Genomic DNA, 21866 nt, shown 5'->3' on the forward strand with positions numbered 1-21866 from the left:
GTACCATAAAATGAAATAATCCTAATTCCTGCCTCCTATCCCTTGTATAATTGCTGTCATTCATTTCAGTTACACATAAGCACACATAAGCATATTTATATATACATGTAATCAGACATAAGCATATATATAAGAATATATAATTGAATACATTGTTGCTATTATTTTGAACATTTCATCTATTAGATTAAGAATAAGAAAAATAAAAGCTTTTATTTATTTTACCTTCATGTATTCCTTCTCTGATGCTTTTTCTTTCTTTATGTAGATCTGAGTTTCTGACCTATATCATTTTCCTTCTCTCTGGAGAACTTCTTTTAACATTTCTTGCATGGCAGGTTTACTTGAAACAAATTCCCTGAAATCTTTGTCTCACGAAGTCTTTATTTCTCCTTCACTTTTGAAAGATAATTTCTCAAAGTACAAAATTCTAGGTGGGTAGGTTTTTTTTTCTCAACACTTTAAATATTTCACTCCACTCTCTTCTTGTTTGCATGAAGAGCAAAAGTCAAATGTAATTCTTACCTTATATTTTCTACAGGTAAGGTATTTTTTTTATCTCTGACTGCTTTCAGGATTTCTATCTTTATCTATAATTTGAAAATGGCATGTCTAGGTGTAATTTTTTGGGTATTTACCCTGTTTGGTGTTCTTTGAGCTTCCTGAATCTGTGGTTTAGTGTCTGACATTAATTTGGGGGAAATTTTCAGTCATTACTGTTCCAAATGGTTCTTCTGTTCCTTTCTCTGTTCACCTTTTAGTGTTCCCATTATATGTATGGTACAACTTTTGTAAATGTTCCACAATACTTGGATATTCTTTTCTGTTTTTTCACTTTTTTCTCTTTGCTTTTCAGTTTTGGCAGTCCTGTTTCGATATCCTCAAGCTCAGAGATTCTTTCTTCAGCTGTATCCAGTGTACTAATAAGCTCATAAAGGGCATTCTTCATTCTGTTACAATGTGTTTCATGTCTAGCATTTCTTTTTGGTTCTTTCTTAGAATTTACATCTCTCTGCTTACATTGCCCATTTATTTTTCCATGCTCTCTACTTTTTCATTAAAGTCCTTAGCATATCAATCACAGTTGTTTTCAATTCCTGGCCTGATAATTTCAACATCCCTGAGTCTGGTTGTGATGTTTGCTCTATTCTGTGTTTTTTGCCTTTCAGTATGTCTTGTAATTTTTTGTTGATAGGTGAACATGATGTACTGGGTAAAAGGAACTGCTGTAAATAGGCTATTAGTAATATGGTTGCAAGCTGTGGTGGGAGGGGAAGCGTTCTATAGTCCTAAGATTGGATATCAGTATGTTATCGAGCCTGTGCTTCTGGACTGTGAACTTAAGACAACCTTGTCAGTTTTTCGCCCCCACTTACCTGTTTTGACAGGGTGACTAGAGTGGGCTGGGGCTGAATATTTCCCTTCCCTCAAGGCAGTTAGGTCTGATAAAATCCCAGCAAGTTAGATTCTGGCTGAAGAGTTTCTCCTGAAGATAGACCTTGTTAAGAAGAACAGAATTCTCTGGCACATTCAAAATTGTTACCCCTATTGTTAGTACAAGGGGATTTTTCTCTGATATTCTCTGTGAAAACCTCGTAGAGCTCCAGGATGTAAAACTGATGAAACTGTCAGGGCTCCCCAATGACGAGGCTCCCCTGGAGTTTTTATCTCTCAAACTTGTCCGCACTGAGCCTCTAGCAATTTTTCAATAACAGTTCAGGTCTCCCTACACTAGTACTGATTTCCTACAAGGGTTCCTGATCTCATAAGCTGTGATTCTCTTTATTTGCCTGTCACTCTCTCCAGTTTGGAGGACAGCAGTTGGTTCTGTGATATTACTTCCCTTACAGACCTAAGAAGAGTTGTTGATTTTTCAATTTGTTCAGCTTTTTACTTCTTGTTAGAACAAAGTGGTGACTTCTGAAGTTCTTATATACTGGATTGGAAACTGGTAGTATTCTTTGGAGTTTTTAAATATAGGATCCTGTGATCTGCAAATAGAGATAGTTTTACTTCTTCTTTTCCAGTTTGGATGCCTTCTATTTCCTTTTCTTATCTAATTCCTCTGGCTAGAACCGCCAGCATAATGTTAATTGCAGTGGTGAAAATGGGCATCCTTGTCTCATTCCTAAACTCAGGGAAAATATTTTGAGTCATTCACCATTGAGTATGATGTTAGCTATGGATTATTCATAAATGCCTTTGATCATGTTGAGTATATTCCCTTCTATTCCTAGTTTTCTGAGAGTTTTTATCATGAAAGGATGTTGAATTTTGTGAAATGACTTATGTGCATCAATTAAGATGATCATGCAGTTCCCCCCTCCCTTTGGTTCTTTCAATGTGATGTATTACATTGATTTATTTTCTTACATTCAACCACCCTTGCATTCCTGGGATAAACCCCACTTTGCCATGGTTTATAATCCTTTTAATATGGCTTTGGATTTGGTTTGCTGGTGTTTTGTTGAGAATTCATACGTCTATATTCGTTAGGAATACTGGTCTGTAAATTTCTTTTCTTGTGATATTATTCATATGGCTTTGGTATTATGGCAATGCTGGCCTATGGAATGAGTTAGGAAGTGTTCCCTATTCTTGTATTCTGTGGAAGAGTTTAAGAAGAATTGGTGTTAATTCTTCCTTAAAAGTTTGGTTCAGTTCACTAGTGAAGCTATCTGGTCCTGGGCTTTTCTTTGTCAGGAGGTTTCTTATTACCAATTCAATCTCTTTGCCTATTGTAAGTCTGTTGAGACTTTCTATTTTGTCTTGCATTTAGGTAATTTGTGTGCTTCTCGATCTGTCCATTTCATCTAGATTATTTACTTTGTTGGCATAGAGTTGTTCATAGTATTCTCTTACAATCCTTTTGATTTCTGATGATAGGTATTAATATCTACTTTCATTTCTGATGTTACTTATTTGTTTCCTCCCTTCCTCCCTCTCTCTGTCAGTCTAGCTAAAGGTTTGTCAATTTTGTTGATCTCTCAAAGAATGAACTTTGGTTTCATTCCCTTTATTATTATTATTCTGTTCTCATTTTATTGAACACTGCTCTAATCCTTATTATTTCCTTCCATCTGCTAGCTTTGTTTCCTTTGCTCTTCTTTTTCTAGTTCTGTAACATATAAAGTTAGGTATTTTCTAATTTCCCTTGTGATTTCTTCATTGACCCACTGGTTGGTTAAGAGTGTCTTATTTCATTCCCACATATTTTTTTAACATTCCAGTTTTCCTTATGCTATTGATTTCTAGCTTCACTCCATTGTGATTGCAGTGGATACTTTGTGTGATCTCAATCTTTTTACATTTATTGAGATTTATTTTGTGGCCTAACATCTGGTCTATCCTGGAGAATTTATCAATTGCACTTGAGAAGAATATGTATTCTGCTGTTGTTGGGTGGAGAGTTCTATATATGTATCTGTTAGTTCTAGTTGGTTATACTGTTGATCAAGACATCTATATGCTTATTTATCTTCTGTCTATATGTTCTATCCATTTTTGGAAGTGGGGTATTAAAGTTTCTAACTTTTATTCAAGAACTTTTTTTCTCTTCAATTCTATTGAAGAGTATTCTTAATGAAGTAAAGATTCCTACAACCTTTTAAAGGGGCCAAAATAAGTTTCAAAATTTACATGTGTAGACCTTTAAATCAAGAAATTCCACTTTTAGAAAATATCTTAAAGAAATGGTAGCATGATAATAATAATAGCTAACAGTTATTGAGCCTTTACTTTGTGCCAGGCCATGGGCTAAGCATTTTAAATGCATTAACTAATTTATTGGGTAGTTTTATTATTATCCCAAATTTCCCAAATCTGTAAATGATACAAGAGATTATGAGTGTCTGATATGTAGGTAAACACATGTGACTCAGAGTTTTCAATGAGCAGTGTTTGTTACAGAAAAAAATAAAGATCAAACTAGTGGACAGAATGGTACTAAGAATTAGAAAACCTGGGTTTAGACTGTACTCTATCATTTAAGACTATAAAATCCTAAACTCATCTGAGTTTCACTTTCCTCAAATGCAAATAATCTCTAAGATTTCCTCCAGTTTGCACTTTGTGATTCTTGTGCTTACCAAAATCACCTAAGATAGTGCTGGAAACAAAGTAGTCCCTGACTGAAAGTTATTTGAGACGGTAATGTAATGACTTCTATACACTAATCCTGCTCTAGAAGCATAGGTTATTTATAGAAGAAACATAACTATTTTGGAAAGCTAACCAAGACTGTGCAATCACGATCAATCAAAACAAAACAAATAATATACCAGTCTATGTTTTCAATAAGCTAAGTCACAGTTTAGGTGGGGAGACATTTTGTGAATAAATAATTATAATAAGAGCTATTGTAAAGTTATTAACAAAACTCTATAGCAGCAGAGAATAAGGAATATTTAGACTTCCTGAGATGACATTCAACTTCATTCTTATATTTGCTGGACGAATAAGATACTAGACTAGGCACGCAAGGAGTGTGTGGAGGTGGCGGCTGGCAGACAATGCAGAGGAATTGGGATACGCAAAGGGTAGAGTCAAGAAAAGGCAGACATCATATTCAGATTATAATTTAGTGTTATAGAAATACGATGTCAATTAATCCTAATTCTCTCACTTTGACATATATAATATTATTATTATAGCTAATAGTTACTGACCACTTATGATGTGGCAGCTTACATACATGTATACGTACTCCTCACATGAAACCAATGAGATAGGGTTTTACAAATGAGAAATTAAGGTCCAAAGAGATTAAATGTTTCGTCCAGCGTTACACAGCTGGTAACTGATGAGGCTGGGCTTTAAAAGCAGATAGTCCAACACTAGAGCTGGCGCAAAGATTTCCCTTGCTAAGCACTTCTGCTGAGATGTTTAAATCCAGGCCAATTATCATCTCATCCCACTTAACAAAAGTATCTGCAAAGCTACCTCTGAGCCTCTCCTAAGTCACTTAACAAGACAGAGGATCTGGACATCTAACCCTGCCTCCCATGAGATTACCAATATATCTTGTCAAGGTATGCAGCCCTTCATAAATTTTTTTTTTTTTTTTTTTTTGCGTTACGCCGGCCTCTCACTGTTGTGGCCTCTCCTGTTGCGGAGCACAGGCTCCGGATGCACAGGCTCAGCGGCCATGGCTCACGGGCCCAGCCGCTCCGCGGCATGTGGGATCTTACTGGACCGGGGCACGAACCCGTGTCCCCTGCATCGGCGGGCGGACTCTCAACCACTGTGCCACCAGGGAAGCCCCCTTCATAAATATTTTAACTCCTTCCTGAAAGATTTCTTCTCCCCACTAAATACAGCCTTCCATTTCCTTACAGCATGATTAAGAAGTCTATACCAGCTTCCTATTGATAAGAATGAGAATTAAGAATACTATGTTTGAAGGATAGTTAGTTTTTACTCTACACCAAAAAGAGAACATAACATAGTCCTGTTAAGCAGAAAGAGGAGAAAATTAATTCAACTTCATAAATATGAAATCAAACGATACCTTCAGTCCCTCTAATTCATTTTGCAGTTGCTTAGAATAGTGCTCGCTCTGTTCGCGCAATTTCCTGTCTTTAGATGCTTCAGCAGCTACAGCTTCTGTACGAACTTCCAGCTTTAAAATAAAATGAAAAAAGCAGATTTCATGGTTATAATTGTTTCTCCAATAAAATGTCTCCCCATGGGAATTTCCCTTGCAATAGATAGATAACTCAAATGTTGAAATTCATATTAAATATTATTACCAAACTAAAAAAAAAAAACTCTTCAAAAATTAAAGAATGAAATATATATTATTTCACTAGTCTGAAAAAGCAGCTTTAATCACTACCCCATGGGCACTACAAATTTGCCTGACTACTAACCTCTTTTTTGGCTCTTTCTGTTCTGCGCAGTTCTTGCCTTAAGCTTTCAACTTTTTGCATCACCAGGTCCACCTCTTCTTCCTTATCTCGGACATGGCGAGCAAGTTTCTGTTTTTGGGTGTGCAATTCTGTTAGCCGCTCATTGATCTCCATGAATTCCTGCATGGCCAGTTTCCTCTGACAGTGTGCGTCTTTCAGCTCTTTGGATTGGTTTTTTAATCGCTCACTAGCCTGGACTAGTTCCTACAGTTTCGTAAAAAGAATATAAGTTACCAATTCTGCACCCTAGGGACCAAATTTGGCCATCAAAATATTTATCATGAAGTCAAGAAGAGCCAAAATTATTCACCTCAGAACAAAATTAAAAGAAATGAACTACTTTTGAACAGATACTAGGAGCATGGTGCTCTGTTCATATTCTCAATTCCCTATGCTAACATGCTAACTGTAAAGGAACAACTGATTTAACCTTCCAGTACCTTAGTTTCAATAAATAAATAAACAAATAAAGGTATAGGAATACAAGATACAATGGTAAACATAAAGATTTTGTGAAATTTAATGGATATCTGTGAGATTTTTAAAAATTATATCAAATGATTACAAATGATAAAAACAAGGGCTGTATTTGATGTGGAGACTAACTCTTGGGCCAGCAGCAAAGAGAAAAGCTAATTAAAGTGAGAAACTTAGAAGGAGCTGAAGTAGACTTGGGTCAGTAGAACCACCTGCCTCCCAGCAAAAGGAAATGCAAACCTTCTTTGAGGAAGAGTCTCAATGATATCTTTTTTTTTTTTTTTAAAGAGCATACACATATAAGCTCACAACCACAGATTTCCCAAACACCCAAAGGACAAACGACCACAAGCAAACATTACAAACAATAAACCCCAATAAAAATAAACCCCAGTGGTATTTGGATATTAGAACTATCAGATACTGATAAGATTGCTATACATGAAATGTTTGAAGAAATAAAAGGAAATCATAAAAATAGGAAAATGACAAAAGACTATTTAAAATGATGAGGCAAAAAGACTACGAAAAACTGTTTATAAAACATTGTATAGAGCATTCAGAAATGAAAAAATGTAAGTATTAACATTAAAAACATGAATCCACCAATATAGAAAGCTCTACCTTTATGAAGAAAAATAAGAAGAAACTCAAACCCAGAAACTTTAAAAAATAAAGTATATAACATTAAATAAAAATAAAAAAAAATCAGAGGGAAAAAACACAAATCACCTATTCCCCATCCTCAAAAAGGAAAAAAAAAGATAATTAGAGCAGACATCTAAGAAGTAACAATAGTAACAGGAGGACATATTTTTTAAGACATAATAATTAAAATTGTACACACAGAAAAATTACTTTTGAAGTATGAGGCTACTTTTGAAGTATGAGGCTAAAAAATAATGAGATTCTTACAAACACAAATTGACAGAGCTTACCACAACCAGATCTGAACTTAAAGGAACCTCTAAATATTTATTTCAGGAAAATGAAAAATGATTTTAGAAGGAAGGTCTAATGAAAGAGAAGTGGAGGGCTAAGAAATTGGTAAACATAAATATGAATGTAAGCAAACTTGTATATAAGATTGTATTATTGTCTCATTTGTACAGTAAACAAAAAGGACATGACTAACATATTGGTCCAAAAAAGCACAGTAGTTGGGAAGAAGCAATAGAGTTAAAGGTCCTCAAAGTGTTTGGGAGCAACAGTTTAAGATACTGCGTTGGCCAAAAGGTTCATTCGGTTTTTCCCGTAAGACGGCTCTAGTAGCGCTTAGCTGTCTTTAACCTCATTCGAAACAATTTTGTTAGATTTTCTTGGGACACCTGTCATAACAGTATACATTAAAAAAAAAACTTATCAAAACTGGTGAATTTTTGTGTAGCCATTTTAATACTTAAGATGGAAGAAAAAAAGCAACATTTTCAGCACATTATGTTTTATTACTTCAAGAAAGGTAAAAACTCAACTGAAACACAAAAGGAAGACTTGTGCAGTGTATGGAGAAGATGCTGTGATTGACTGAACGTGTCAAAAGTGGTTTGCGAGGTTTCATGCTGGAGATTTCTTGCTGGACGATGCTCCACAGTCAGGTAGACCAGTTGAAGTTGATAGTGATCAAATCGAGACATTAACTGAGAACAATCAATGTTATACCACGCAGGAGACAGTCGACATACTCAAAATATCCAAATCAAGCGCTGAAAATCATTTGCACCAGCTTGGTTATGTCCATCGCTTTGATGTTTGTGTTCAACATAAGTTAAGCGAAAAAAACCTTCCTGACCGTATTTCTGCCTGCGATTCTCTACTTAAACGTAACGAAAACATACCGTCTTTAAAGCAAATTGTGATGGGTGATGAAAAGTGGATACTGTACAACAATGCGGAAAAGAAGAGATCGTGGGGCAAGTGAAATGAACCACCACCAACCACACCAAAGGATGGGCTTCATCCAAAGAAGGTGATGTTGTGTATATGGTGGGATTGGAAGGGAGTCCTCTATTATGAGCTCCTTCCAGAAAACCAAACAAGTACTGCTCCCATTAGACCAACTGAAAGCCGCACTCAACAAAAAGCATCTGGAATTAGTCAACAGAAACCGCATAACCTTCCATCAGGGTAACACAAGACTGCATGTTTCTTTGATGACCAGGCAAAAACTGTTACAGCTTGGCTGGGTAGTCTAATTCATCTGCCGTATTCACCAGACATTGCACCTTCAGATTTCCATTTATCTCAGTCTTCACAAAATTCTCTTAATGGAAAAAATTTCAGTTCCCTGGAAGACTGTAAAAGGCACCCGGAACAGTTCTTTGCCCAAAAAGATAAAAAGTTTGGGGAAGATGGAATTATGAAGTTGCCTGAAAAATGGCAGAAGGTAGTGGGACAAAAGGTTGAATACGTTGTTCAATAAAGTTCTTGGTGAAAATGAAAAATAAGTCTTTTATTTTTACTTTAAAACCGAAGGCACTTTTTGGCCAACCCAATATTAAATTTAAAAAAATATATTAAATTTAGACTTTGTTAAATATGCACGATAAAATTCAATACTACTAGAAACTGCTAGAATGAGTAGTGAGCAAAATGAGAACAAGAAAACAAAAACCTCAATTAAAAATCAAGAAAAATATTTTCAAGATGAAAAGAATTCTGGAGATTGGTTTCACAACAATGTGATGTACCTTACACTACTCAATTATACACGTAAAAATGATTAGGATAGAAATTTTATGTTATATATATTTTGCCACAATTTAAAAAAAGAGCAAACTCAGCCATAAAAAGAATGAAATAATGCCATTTGTAGCAACATGGGTGGACCCAGAGACTGTCATACTAAGCGAAGTAAGTCAGACAGAGAAGGACATATGTCATATGATATTGCTTATATGTGGGATCTAAAAAAATGGTACAAATGCACTTATTTACAAAACAGAAACAGAGTTACAGATGTAGAAAACAATCTTATGGTTACCAGCGGGGAAGTGGGGAGGGATAAGTGGGAGATTGTGATTGACATACACACACTACTATATATAAAATAGAAAACTAATAAGGACCTACTGTATAGCACAGGGAACTCTGGTCAATACTCTCTAATGATCTATATGGGAAAAGAATCTAAAAAAGAGTGGATATGTGTATACGTATAACTGATTCACTTTGCTGTATAGCACTAAGTAATGCAACATTGTAAATCAACTTTACTCCAATTTTTAAAAAAAAGAGTGAGAAAGGAGATAAAGATAAGCATAGAAAATGCATGACAAACAGAAAACAAAAAGTGGTAGAAACATGTCCATATAGATTAGTAATCAAAATAAGTATAAAAGGAGTAAGTTCACCAGTTAAATGCAGTTTGTTATACCAAATTATGAAACAAAATCTAGACTTAAATAGAAAAAGCATCATTATAGCAATGATAAAATTCTATTCACTAGAAAGAAATTCCACTCTAAATTTTTGTGCATTCTGTAAGATAGACTCAAAATATATTAGAAAAAAAATTGCTAGAACTTCACAGAAAAACTGGTGAATACATCATCATGAGAAAATCCAATTTCTCAATCATTAATAGATAAACCAAGCAGTTAAAAAAATAGTGAATATAAAGAAGATTTGAAAAGCTCAATTAAAAACCTTCATGTATATTTAGAAGCTTGCATCCAACACCGGGAAACACATTCTTCTTAAGCATATATTGAATATTTAAAAATGAAAAGGTCTAGATCATGCCGTAATTCTCAGTAGATTTCAAAGAACAGATATCATACAGATCAAATTCTTTAATAATATTACCATTAAAATAGAAATAAAAAATAACAAGGCTAAATTCCATAATAGCTCACAGATCAAGGAGAAAAATCATAAAGGGTATTAAAATATTTAGAACTAAAAAAATTTTAAATACAGGAAACAATAAAAATGTTTAGTAAAGACTAAAACTTGGGGATGCAGTAAAAGGTATTGTATATACATTGGGGGAAATTTATAGCCTGAAATACTTACACTGAAACTAAAAAAAAGTTGAAATTCAATGAAATCCCACATAAAAAGTTAACAGAGAACAACGTATTAACCACTTCCGCCAATATGAGATGATAATAAAGAACATAAATTAATGAAAAGGAAACATGAGAATAATGAAGATCAACAAAGCCAAAAGCTTGTTCTTTGATCTCACTAAATATGTGGTGAGGTCAAACAAGGGAACAAGAATAAATGCACGAAGAAATAATATGAAGAAAGAAGGAGAGGTTATAACTACAAATCTAGGAGAAATCAAAAAAGGTAAAAGGATGCAATGAAAAATTTTATGCCAGTAAATTTTTCAACTTAAGAAATGAACAAATTCCTATAAAAATAAATTTAGCAAAACTGTTTCAAGAAGAAATAGAATGCCTGAATAGTCCTATAACAATTAAAGTAACTAAACCAATAGCTAAAAAAAAATCCCCCATCCCCCCAAGTGGGAAAAAAAATCTCCAGACTCAGATGGTTTTACAGATGATTCCTCCAATGTGTTTCAAGGAACAAAACATTCTTCTTTTACAAACTTCTCTAGAGAACAGAAAAAGAGGCAGTGCTACTCAGCTAACTCTATAAGACCAGTATAATCTTGATACCAAAGGAAAAAAAAAAAGAGAGAGAAAAAAAAAGCCAATCTCATTGAAGAAAACAAATAAAAAGTCCTAAAAAACCCCAAAGACATTAGCAAATCAGGTCAGTGATATATAAAGTGGGTAAACATGAACTCTGGAACTCAACTCCCTGTGTTGAAATTCCAGTTCCCCCACTTTCTAGCCCTATGATCTTGAGCAAATGTATCTAACTTCTCTGTGTGGGATCTCACCATTTATAAAATAAAAACACTACTACCACTGCTGCTGCTGCTGCTGCTGCTACTACTAATACATAAATCACAGGGTTCTTTAAAAGATTAAATGAGCTAATAAATGCAAAGCACTTAAAACAGTACTATTAGAACAGATGCAACATAACTGTTACCTATATTATTATATTAATATTTAGGAGACAATACATGGGCAATTCAGTTTTAACCCAGAAAAGTAAAAATGGTTTAACGTTAGAAAAAGTTTATAAATGTAAGTCATCAAACCAATTTATTTTTATTTATTTTTGGCTGAGTTGGGTCTTTGTTGCTGTGCCCGGGCTTTCTCTAGTTGAAGCGAGTGGGGGCTACTCTTCGTTGAGGTGCATGGGCTTCTCATTGCGGTGGCTTCTCTTGTTGCGGAGCATGGGCTCTAGGCGCGCGGGCTTCAGTAGTTGTGGCTCACGGGCTCTAGAGCACAGGCTCAGCAGTTGTGGCACAGGGGCTAAGGTGCTCCGCGGCATGTGGGATCTTCCCGGGCCAGGGCTCGAACCCGTGTCCACTGCATTGGCAGGCAGATTCTTAACCACTGCGCCACCACAGAAGCCCCAAACCAATTTATTAAAGGAGAACAATCATATAACTCCATCAATAGATATTAACAAATTTCTAGAAATTTCTTGCAATACTGTACAAAAAAAGCACATTTAATAAAGTCAATACCCATTTTTGATAAAAATGATTAGCAAAATAGGAATAGAAGATAATTTTCTTAACCTGATAAAAAGTATTTACCAAAAACTTACAGAAAACATTATTATTTTCTTAGAAATCAGGAATAAGATAGGGATGCCTGCTATCATCACTTCTATTGAATGTTTTTGAGGTCCTAGCTTATACAGTAAGACAAGGAAAGAAAGAAAAGTAAAAAAAAAAAAAAAAAAAATCAAAAGACAAAGAAAAAAACCTGTCATTATTTCATAAAACCTCAAAGAATCTCAAATATATTATTACAATTAATAAGGGTTTAGCAATGTTCCTAGAACAGAATCAGTAAGAAAGTATAATTTTCAAGGTACCGTTTAAAATATGAAAACTTACAATCATAAATTTAAGGAAAGGCAAACAAGACCTGTATAGAATTTTATGGAGAAACGTTTTAAAATACTTTAATGATACAGAGTGACATACCATGTTTGTGGATAAAAAGACTGTGGGACTGCAGAGAAAATAACTTTATGTTTTTGTACAGTTAGGCCTTTCTAAGCAAATTTTACTGAAACTTGGAACATGAGTTCAAAGCAAGCCTTGTAAAGTAATTTATGACTAATTAAGATACGTAGTGAGAAAACTCCAAAGAGATTTAACTCGTGGACTTATATGTTTACATTTCAAGGAGGGTTGGAGAGAGAGATAAGAGCTTGTACCAAGGAGAAAATCTCTTTATAGAGCTGGAGACTTGGACACATCTTTCCACCAGAGTGACTTACTTATATTCCAAAGAGTCCTAGATCCTTCTCTTAAGGTTTCCAAGGAGACCCGCAGAAAGGTGGGTAGAGATAGAGGGGAAGCAGGAAGCATCTGCCTCTCTCCTCTATGTAAACACCCTGATTCACTATTTCGGGGCTCTTTCTCTACCATACAGTCTCCATATGTGTAGGGTTTTATCCAACCAGCTCTCATTGTGTTGCCCTAAAGGGTAAGACGGGCATACAGGAAAGCCACCTGGTTTATGTCTTGTTTTGCTTTTCTGAATGTAAATCGTAATCATCTTTCCTTGCTCTTGAAATCTTGTGTGCATTTAGAATGATACTAATAAACATGGATAAGAACGTAAAGACTCAATGTTATAATGATGTCAATTCTCTTGAAATTGCTCTATGGATTTAACGCAGTTTTAATCAAAATCCCATCACAGTTTTCAAGGAATAGAGAGTTGAGATATAGACCCCATGCATAAATGGAAATTTAATATATGACAGAGGTGACACTGCACATCACTAAGGGAAGGAGGGCCTATTTAGTAAATGAACAACTGGCTAGCCATATGGGAAAAAGTGAAATTGGATCCTTATATGATACACAAAAATAAATTTCTGATGCATTAAAAATTTAAATATGAAAACCAAACTTAGAAACTTCAAGATAAAAATTTAGGAGAATTGTTTTTTACCTCAGATTTCTTACATAAGCCAGCAAATGCAATAATCGTAAAAATGAAGACTGATAAATTTGACTACATTAAGACTAAAAACTTTTGTTAGTCAAAAGCTCCCATAAACAAAATGAAAAGACAAGCCACCACCTGGGAGATATCTGTAACATACATAATCGATAAAAGATTAGCATGTCCAGAACATTCTTACAAACCAATAAGGAAAAGACAAACAACCCAACAGAAAAATGTATAAAGTATATTAAGAAGCATTTCACAAAAGAAGAAATATAAATGATAAATGGACATGTGTGAGGATACTCAGCCTCATTAGTAATTAGAGAATGCAGATTAAGACCATACTAAAACATCATTTTAGACCTAAAATGTCAACTTAGATTAGGTTGGCCAAAAATAATATATCTAGTAATATAAAGTACTGTTGAATGTAAAAACTCCTGTACACTATCGGTAGGAGTATAAACTGGTAGAAGCAGTGGAAAATGATTTGACATCATCATAAAAAATACAATATTTCCATCGCGTATGACCCAATTATTCTATTCGTCTTTGTGTGTGTGTGTCTGGATATATGTTCAAGAATGATCATAGCAGCATCATGTATAGTAGCTATTAATTATAAGCAACCTAAATGTCTGCAAACAAAAAATTAGATAAGTAAATTGTGGGTGCTGACATAATGGTGTATTTTATAGCAACTAAATAAATGATCAACAGCTATACAGACAAATCTTAGAAACAACGTTGAGTGAAAAAAGCAAATTGCAAAAGATTGCATATACCATTTTACAAAGCTCAAAAAAAGCCAACACTAATATACTGTTTAGAGATACACTAATATGTGATAAAAATTTTTTAAGTAAGGGAATGATTAACATAAAATTCAGAACAGTGATTACCATTGTCAGGGAAGTGATGAGAAAGGAATAGGAAATGACTACCCAGGGCTATGTCACAAAATAGGTAACGCTCTATTTCTTAAGTTGGATGTTTGGTTCATTTTATTATTTGCGTCAAAACTTATATAATGGTACATTTATTTTTTATATGCATCAAATGAAAAAAATCTTGAAAAGAATATCTGCTGCCTGTAGGATATCAGGCAAATCATTTAAAATTCTTTATCAGTATGATGTGTTTCATTTCAGTACTACTCTCTTCTCAAAATATACTGAAAGGATTTTTAATATTAAAACTTATTAAAAATTGGCCAAGTACCTGTTACTATAAATCTAGATATCAGATGCTCATCCTTATTATGTTAACCAAGTTTGGATGAGTAATCCTACCTTTAAATACATAATAGTAACTATTAATATAATATTATTAAAACAAATAGGATGTCTGTTATAAATTCCAAATATTATTAAATTGACCATGAATATAAATGAATCTATACAAAACACTGCTTGAAAGCGCATCAAGAAAAAAGTAAAAATATACCTAATCTAATTCACTTTGACCTTCATAGCTTTCTCTGTTAATCTTTTTGATTAGCTTCATTGGCAAAAGGTTATTTGTTTTATTTTTAATTACCTCCATTTCTTTACAGGCAGCAAGACTTATAAGTCTTCCCCAGAAGGACTTCATCTGTTTTATCAATGAATTATATACAACATCATTGAATACAATTTATACTATGCCATAAACCACTCCTTTCTTTTTTGCATTGGCTAGTATTAATTCCAACATTCTAAAATCTGTTAATGAAAGGCAAAGTACACACAGCGTATCATTTATGTAAATTATTTTTCTCTAGTGCTCGAATATTATATATCCTATTGGACTGTGTTACTGTGTCCTAGCTATTAACAAATTTTGTTGATGTTTATAGTAATATTTACATGTTCACAAAGTTCTTAAAGTAACTTCAGCTTATTCATCCATGCTTTGAAAGATAAACTGACATCTAAGAAAATGATTAAAGAATTAAAGAAATTTTCTATCATAATCTTTAAAGAACATTCATATTAGCAAGTCACAATGAAAATATGCCTGTATTTTTCATTCTTCCATAGACACTAAACAGATTTTTACTATTCTCTCACTTCTTCATAATATTTCTTTTTCAATAACATTTACTTTTAATCAAGTCCTTTGATTATTAACTCTCCAAAAGAACAAAAGATTCTGAACTTTGAAGCCTCGAAAATTTAGAAGTTTCTTCATAACTAGCCATTCATCAAATGTCATACACCAAAATAATTCTTAAATTTTTAAACCATCTTTTTACAGACTAAGTATACTATATATTATTGTAATTCCTTATGAATGCTTTCAGTATACAAATTAAACAAGATTAAGAATTCAGAAAAGGCTTTAACAATCTATCTATGTATTTTTACCTTATTTAATTCTTCCCTTTCTTGCTGTAATGTTTTGATTTGTTTTTCATAAGCCTTGATTTGTCTAAAAGCATCATCTAGTTCTCGCCTCACAGAATTAGCTTCTTCAAGTTGCTGTTCCAAGTGACTTGATTCTAAAAACAGGAAACAATGTTTCTTTTACTATTTGCATAAAAGTAAATACTCAAAACCAAGGTTTAAAGCAACTAAATTTTAAAAAATAAAGTATTTTGAAATTGGTATTCAGCTTATCAACACCACATGCCACCGACTCATGAAAATTAAGTGCTTATCAGTTCACTGTAAAGATGGTTTATAGGCAATGCCAGGATGAAGAACAAATTTTAAGTGCAAAGTTTTGCACAGAATTTATGTGCAAAAATGCCTTCATATCTATTAGAAAAAAAAGACCATAATTCCAAAAAACAGTATCTTCAGAACCAATTGAAAACTTAAAACTAACAAAAAAGAACACGACCAATCAAACAAAATAGATAAGTTTTCCTCTACTGTTAGTTAGCATTCTTCTGCTGATACTACTCAAATTATTGTATGATGATGGTTTTGCTTGTAACGTTGTGGTTCCAGATCACCCCGCCTGGTTTCACTAGTGGTGATTTGAAGAATAAACTCTGATTTCTAAAAGAAAATATTTGAAATAGGCTCAGGGAGTTGAGTAACTTGCCTAAGGTCACATTGCTAAATGAGTATCAGAGCTAACTACAGCCCACCAGTCTTACAACAACCTCTCCAGCTTAAAAAGTAATGTAATCAAGTGATGTATAACATTATAAGTTCAGAAGAGTTATTATAAAATAAAATAAAATTATTAATCTTAACATATGCTTAAATAAAATTTAATAAATTGATATGAAATATCCCTGGCATCAAAAGTAAATTAGCAAATTAAAGAACTGAAGCCAGTGAAAACAGAGAAATCTAAACACATTCATTGTTAATTTTGTTCTGGATATTTTCTATTCTTTACAGCCTTGTTACTCTGAGTGTCATCCCCAGAGAAGTAGCATTAGCATCCTCTGGGAGCTTGTCAGAAACGCAGATCCTCAGGCCGCACCCCAGACCTAATGAATCAGAATCTATATTTTAACAAGATCCTCAGGTGGCTCATTCGCAAATTAAAGGCTGGGAACAAATGCACAGAGTATTGCACACTGTTGAGTTTGATGCTTCCAATAAATGAAGAAGTGTTTATAATACGTTAGTTTATTGAAAAGAGCATTTCATTTGTATAGACAAGTCCTGTAGTCAAGAAGTAACTTAAATGTATCCATGTATTACACACTAACTGGTTCTAGATTCCTTAAATAAAATAATTTACTAATATTCAGTGCCCTAAACGTACAGATTTATTAAAAGCTTATCTATATTAGGTATTAGTTTTTAGCAATTTTGAAAATATCTGCAAAGTTGCATTTAATTAGTTTTCATTTTGTCTTAATAGTATGTATTGTTTTCCTTGAAGAACAATAAAAAATATCAATGGATGTTTAATCTTAAGGATCACAAGGTATTTAGTCTTATATTCAGAAAATTACATCTTATCATTTTCTCAAATTTCAGCATTTCATGTGGGAATTTTTCTGTTTATACTAATTTCTTTTAAACATCTTTAAATTTTTTTTGTTGTTATTTTAACTTTTCAGCATCTTCAGGATTTCAATGATTTGTAAAGTAGGTATAATTTAGTTTGTTATTTCTAATAACTTGGAGTCAAAATTTAGTATGTGACACAGCTGATTTCTATCATTTCTGGGGTCATTTTAAACAAATTTTATGGCTAAGGTATATCAATCTAGAGTAGTAAGTAACATGGTACATTTAGTAATGCCTTCTGAGAATGCTCACTTCCTTTCTTCTACTTTGAAAAGTTCTTCCCTAGCATGTTAAAATTTTTTGCAAATTATTGAGTCATCCATTTATCTAAACTGCTCTGTTAGAAACAAAAAAAGTATCAATATTTCATAAAATGTCTGCATCATATAAAGTTTACAGCAAAATGTATTAAACGTGATAGCTTCAACAGTCTTTAAGAATGTTTTTATTGTTTTATTTCAATATAGGTTAAATTTTAGTTTTATCCCAGCCATTTCATGTTGGCAGCTTTGCCATGGAGTTGTTAAGTAGATAATACAAAATACATGTCAGATTTTCATGACTCATATTTCAGACACTTTAAAAATGCCTAAAAAACTCAAAATATTCATTCAAACAACAACAACAGGTAAATTAGGAGAAGTACATGAGGAAATGTACTGGCTAAAGAAGTTGGAGAAGACAAACCCAGCCAATTACTTATAAAACCCTCTAATATGGAGAAAAGTATAGCACTTGTAATTTGGAATACACAGAATTTTGTATCGCCAAAGATAAAAACCCCCAATCAAGAAAAATTCAGAATGTATTGAACTTTGGCCAACTACTATAAAATGGCTCAGGCAGAAGAGCCTTCACTTTCACTACAACAAATAGCAAATTCGATTAAAATTTTGAAAGAAATCCTCAAAGACTATCAAAAATATCTATTAAATATATGGCAACATGACTAGCCAAAACATTTAGATGAAGTTATTAAAAACTATTTTAGGGATTAAATTGAAAAGCAGTACTAGGGAAGTGAGATTAGCTCATAGCAACGAAATGGTTCTTAACTCACTGCTGCTAGTAGAATCCTGAAACTCAATCTGTTAGTAATAAGGATTTAAGGAGGGCACAATACACAGGAATTTTCTTTGCACTGTGTGGTATATAAGAGAAATATAAAATACGGTCTCTGTCTTGAAGGAGATAGGAAGACAAGAGTAACACTCTTTAAATCATAAAGGAGAAAATCAAATACAAATAGTATGGCAGGTTATATGGATGATATAGGAATTAAGAGAAGGGCATGACTACAGTGGCACTCACAGCGGAACACTGATAAACTACAGAGGGACTGAGGCTGGAGTCAGAAGCAGGTTGACAGAACAATCAAAGCACCTCTCTCTCTGATGCACAAGAGCAGTGCCACAGCTTTACCATTATGATCTTATCTCTCAAATAATCCATAACTCTTCTGATGTGAAGAGATTTTACTTCTAACCATGATGAAGGAAAACAGATTTCCCTATTATCTTCCCCTCCATTCACTATTTTTCTCCTTTACTTACATGTGTGTTTGTGTGTGTGAGGGAGAAAGAGACAGAGACACAAAGAGAGAGAAAGGGGACAGAGGGAGACAGAGAAAGGGTGGTTTCAGTGTAGAGTTGGAGGGACACAGACAGTACACAGAGGTGCAAACCATAACCCTTGAGGTACTGTATGCAATTCCTAAAAAATTAAACACAGAATTACCATATAATTCAGGAATTCCACTTCTTATTATACACCCAAAAGAAGAGAAAGCAGGGACTTGAACAGATATTTGTACAGTCATGTTCAGAGCAGCATTATTATTCACAATAAACAAAAGGTGGAAGCAACCCAAGAGTCCATTTATAAATAAATGGATAAAAAAAATATGGTATATACATACCGAGGAAGATTGTATTAAGGTAGGAAATTCTGACACACATGCTATAACATGGATGAACCTTGAATACACTATGCTAAGCGAAATAAGTCAGTCACAAAAGGACAAATATTTTATGATTCCATTTATATGAAGTTCCTAGAGTAGTCAGATTCTAAGAAACAGAAAGTAGCATGGTGGATGCCAGGGACTAGTGGGTGGGAGGAATATGAGTTATTGTTTAATGGGTAAAGTAGAGATGGATGGTGGAGATGGTTGTACAGCATTGTGAATGTGCTTAGCGTCACTGAACTGTACATTGAAAAATGGTTAAAATGATCATTTTAATATTATGTACAGACCTACTAGAGAAGGGACTTGAGGATATGGGGAGGGGGAAGGGTAAGCTGTGACAAAGTGAGAGAGTGGCATGGACATATATACAGTACCAAATGTAAAATAGATCGCTAGTGGGAAGCAGCCACATAGCACAGGGAGATCAACTTGGTGCTTTGTGACCACCTAGAGGGGTGGGATAGGGAGGGTGGGAGGGAGGGAGACGCAAGAGGGAAGAGATATGGGAACATATGTATATGTATAACTGATTCACTTCGTTATAAAGCAGAAACTAACACACCATTGTAAAGCAATTATACTCCAATAAAGAGGAAAAAAAAGATTAAAAAATGAATTAATGAATGATATTGAGGAGATGGAATAAAATCTAGAGGAGTATCACTGGGACTAACACGTGACCAGGAAAACGGTGCTTGCGAAGGAAGAATACTAAAAAGAGGGATATAGCCTTTCTTACAACATTATTTTCGCTGATTCTATTCCACCTCTGGGAGATGATAAAAAATAATGAGTAGAGTAATCCTATAAGCACTGACTTTAGGGAGAAGGTAGGAATAAAGTAAAGGAAGGGCATTTCAACGAATAATTTAATGGTAATCAATTTCCCCAATTCAGGTGACGCCAGGGACCATTTATTTGTATGTAAGGGATGTGAGTGTGTTGGGGATTGCCTGTAAAGACACAATGTAGGAAGATACATTAGGAAGTGGTCAGAGATTTCCAAGAGTGAGGTTTCATTTAGTTGTTCATTCACTCATTCATCAACAAATACTGATTTAGGGGTTTTTATGTGGCAAGCATCATTATAGGCACTCCGGTATCAATGAATAAAATACTCAAAGTCCCTGTTTTCAAGGAGCTTATAGTCTAGTGGTAAGGCAAGGGAAGTAAAGCAACATAAAATTTTAAAAATGTGTCAGTGGTGAAAAGTTTTATAGAGAAGTAAAAATTCACCAGGTGAAGAGTGTTTCCAGCAAACAAACAAGCAAAAAGAAAGAAAGAAAGAAATAGATGTTTAGACGGATAGATGGATGGATGGACAGATGGATGGATGAAAAAAATGAATGAACTGGGGGTGAAAAAAAAGAAGACTACATAAGAAAACAACAACCAAATATGTGTAAAACCTGGAGGTGATTAGGTGAAACTAAAAGTAGTTCACCATGGCTGGGATCAGTGGGTGAGGGAGTAATAACAAAAGACAAACCTAGAGAGGAAAATACATGCAAGATAATGAAGGACCCTGTAATTAGAATTGAGAAATTTTAATTTTATCCCAGAGGCAACGGGGATCCTCTGAAAACATTTAAGTATGTATGTTGAAGCTGTGATGGGATCAGATTTATATTTTAAAAGCTGGACATTATACGTAAAATAAACTAAGAAGTCTGAAATTGGAGAGAAAAAGGATGACTGGCCAGGGACAAGGGAATCTGACACAGTGTGTCAGGAACATTGAAACTACTGTAAGTTCCCTGGGTTTTCTTTTTGGTTCTTATTTCACAGACTTAGAGCTGAAGAAGCCAGCAACGCAGAAATGCCAACAGAAGCAGAGAACAAAAGCTTGAACAAGGCTACTCTTTCTAGCCAAAGAACCAAGAAGAGGGCAAACTAGCAAGACAGAAAAGTTTTAGAAAATAACCACTCTGCTCAAGTTAAACACCACAGAAAACACTGTGGCCTGATGACCACCTGTGTCAGCGAAAGACAAGTGAGGAACTAGATTTCCAATCACATGAGGTTTTAATGAAGTGCCCAAACACACCACAAGGGTAATTAGAGAAGGGGGGCCAGGATTTTCAACCCCCTTGGCTGGTAACAAGCCCCTCCCCACACACAGTGTCAGTGGAGACCACATGGGGAACCAGGACTTCCATCTCCACCCAGCATTAATGAGGATCTCCCCCTTCTCCCCATTGGGGTGGTATCAGAAAAGAGTAAGAACTTTCACCATTGCCCAGCAGTAATAAGGCCACCCCTGTCACAGTGTCAGTGGAAATGAGTCAGGGGGCTGGAACTCCCATTCCCTTCCAAGAATAACAAGGAGCCCTTCCTTGGGTGTCAAGGGAGGTCAAGTGGGGAAACTGGATTTCTACCTCAACCTGGCAGTAAGGAGATGGCAATCCCCTTCCCACTGCTGGAATGGTGTCAGGAAAAACCAGCTAAAATGGAAGGTTTAAATAAGATCCAGAGTCATTCATCAAAAATCACTCATCCTACCAAGAACTAGAAAAATCTCAACTTGAATGAGAAAAGG

At 34.4% G+C, this 21866-nt stretch overlaps 1 protein-coding gene across 9 annotated transcripts in view; it reads right to left on the minus strand.

The window, feature by feature from the left end:
* Positions 1-21866, minus strand: part of CDC42BPA (CDC42 binding protein kinase alpha) — a 326424-nt gene that overhangs the window by 108158 nt on the left and 196400 nt on the right. For 7 of the 9 annotated variants that reach the window (XM_029230868.1, XM_029230867.1, XM_029230860.1 and 4 more), the window contains 3 exons: positions 15745-15878; positions 5871-6113; positions 5510-5620 (listed from right to left, as the gene is read on the minus strand). In XM_029230868.1, coding sequence (XP_029086701.1) covers positions 5510-5620; positions 5871-6113; positions 15745-15878 — 488 coding nt within the window. The remainder of the gene's footprint in view (positions 1-5509; positions 5621-5870; positions 6114-15744; positions 15879-21866) is intronic. The other 2 variants (XM_029230864.1, XM_029230866.1) reach the window with 1 other exon arrangement.

The sequence above is a fragment of the Monodon monoceros genome, unplaced genomic scaffold (genome assembly GCF_005190385.1).
Source record: "Monodon monoceros isolate NGI ecotype Baffin Bay Population unplaced genomic scaffold, NGI_Narwhal_1 Super_Scaffold_18, whole genome shotgun sequence".
NCBI classification, from domain to species: Eukaryota; Metazoa; Chordata; class Mammalia; order Artiodactyla; family Monodontidae; genus Monodon; species Monodon monoceros.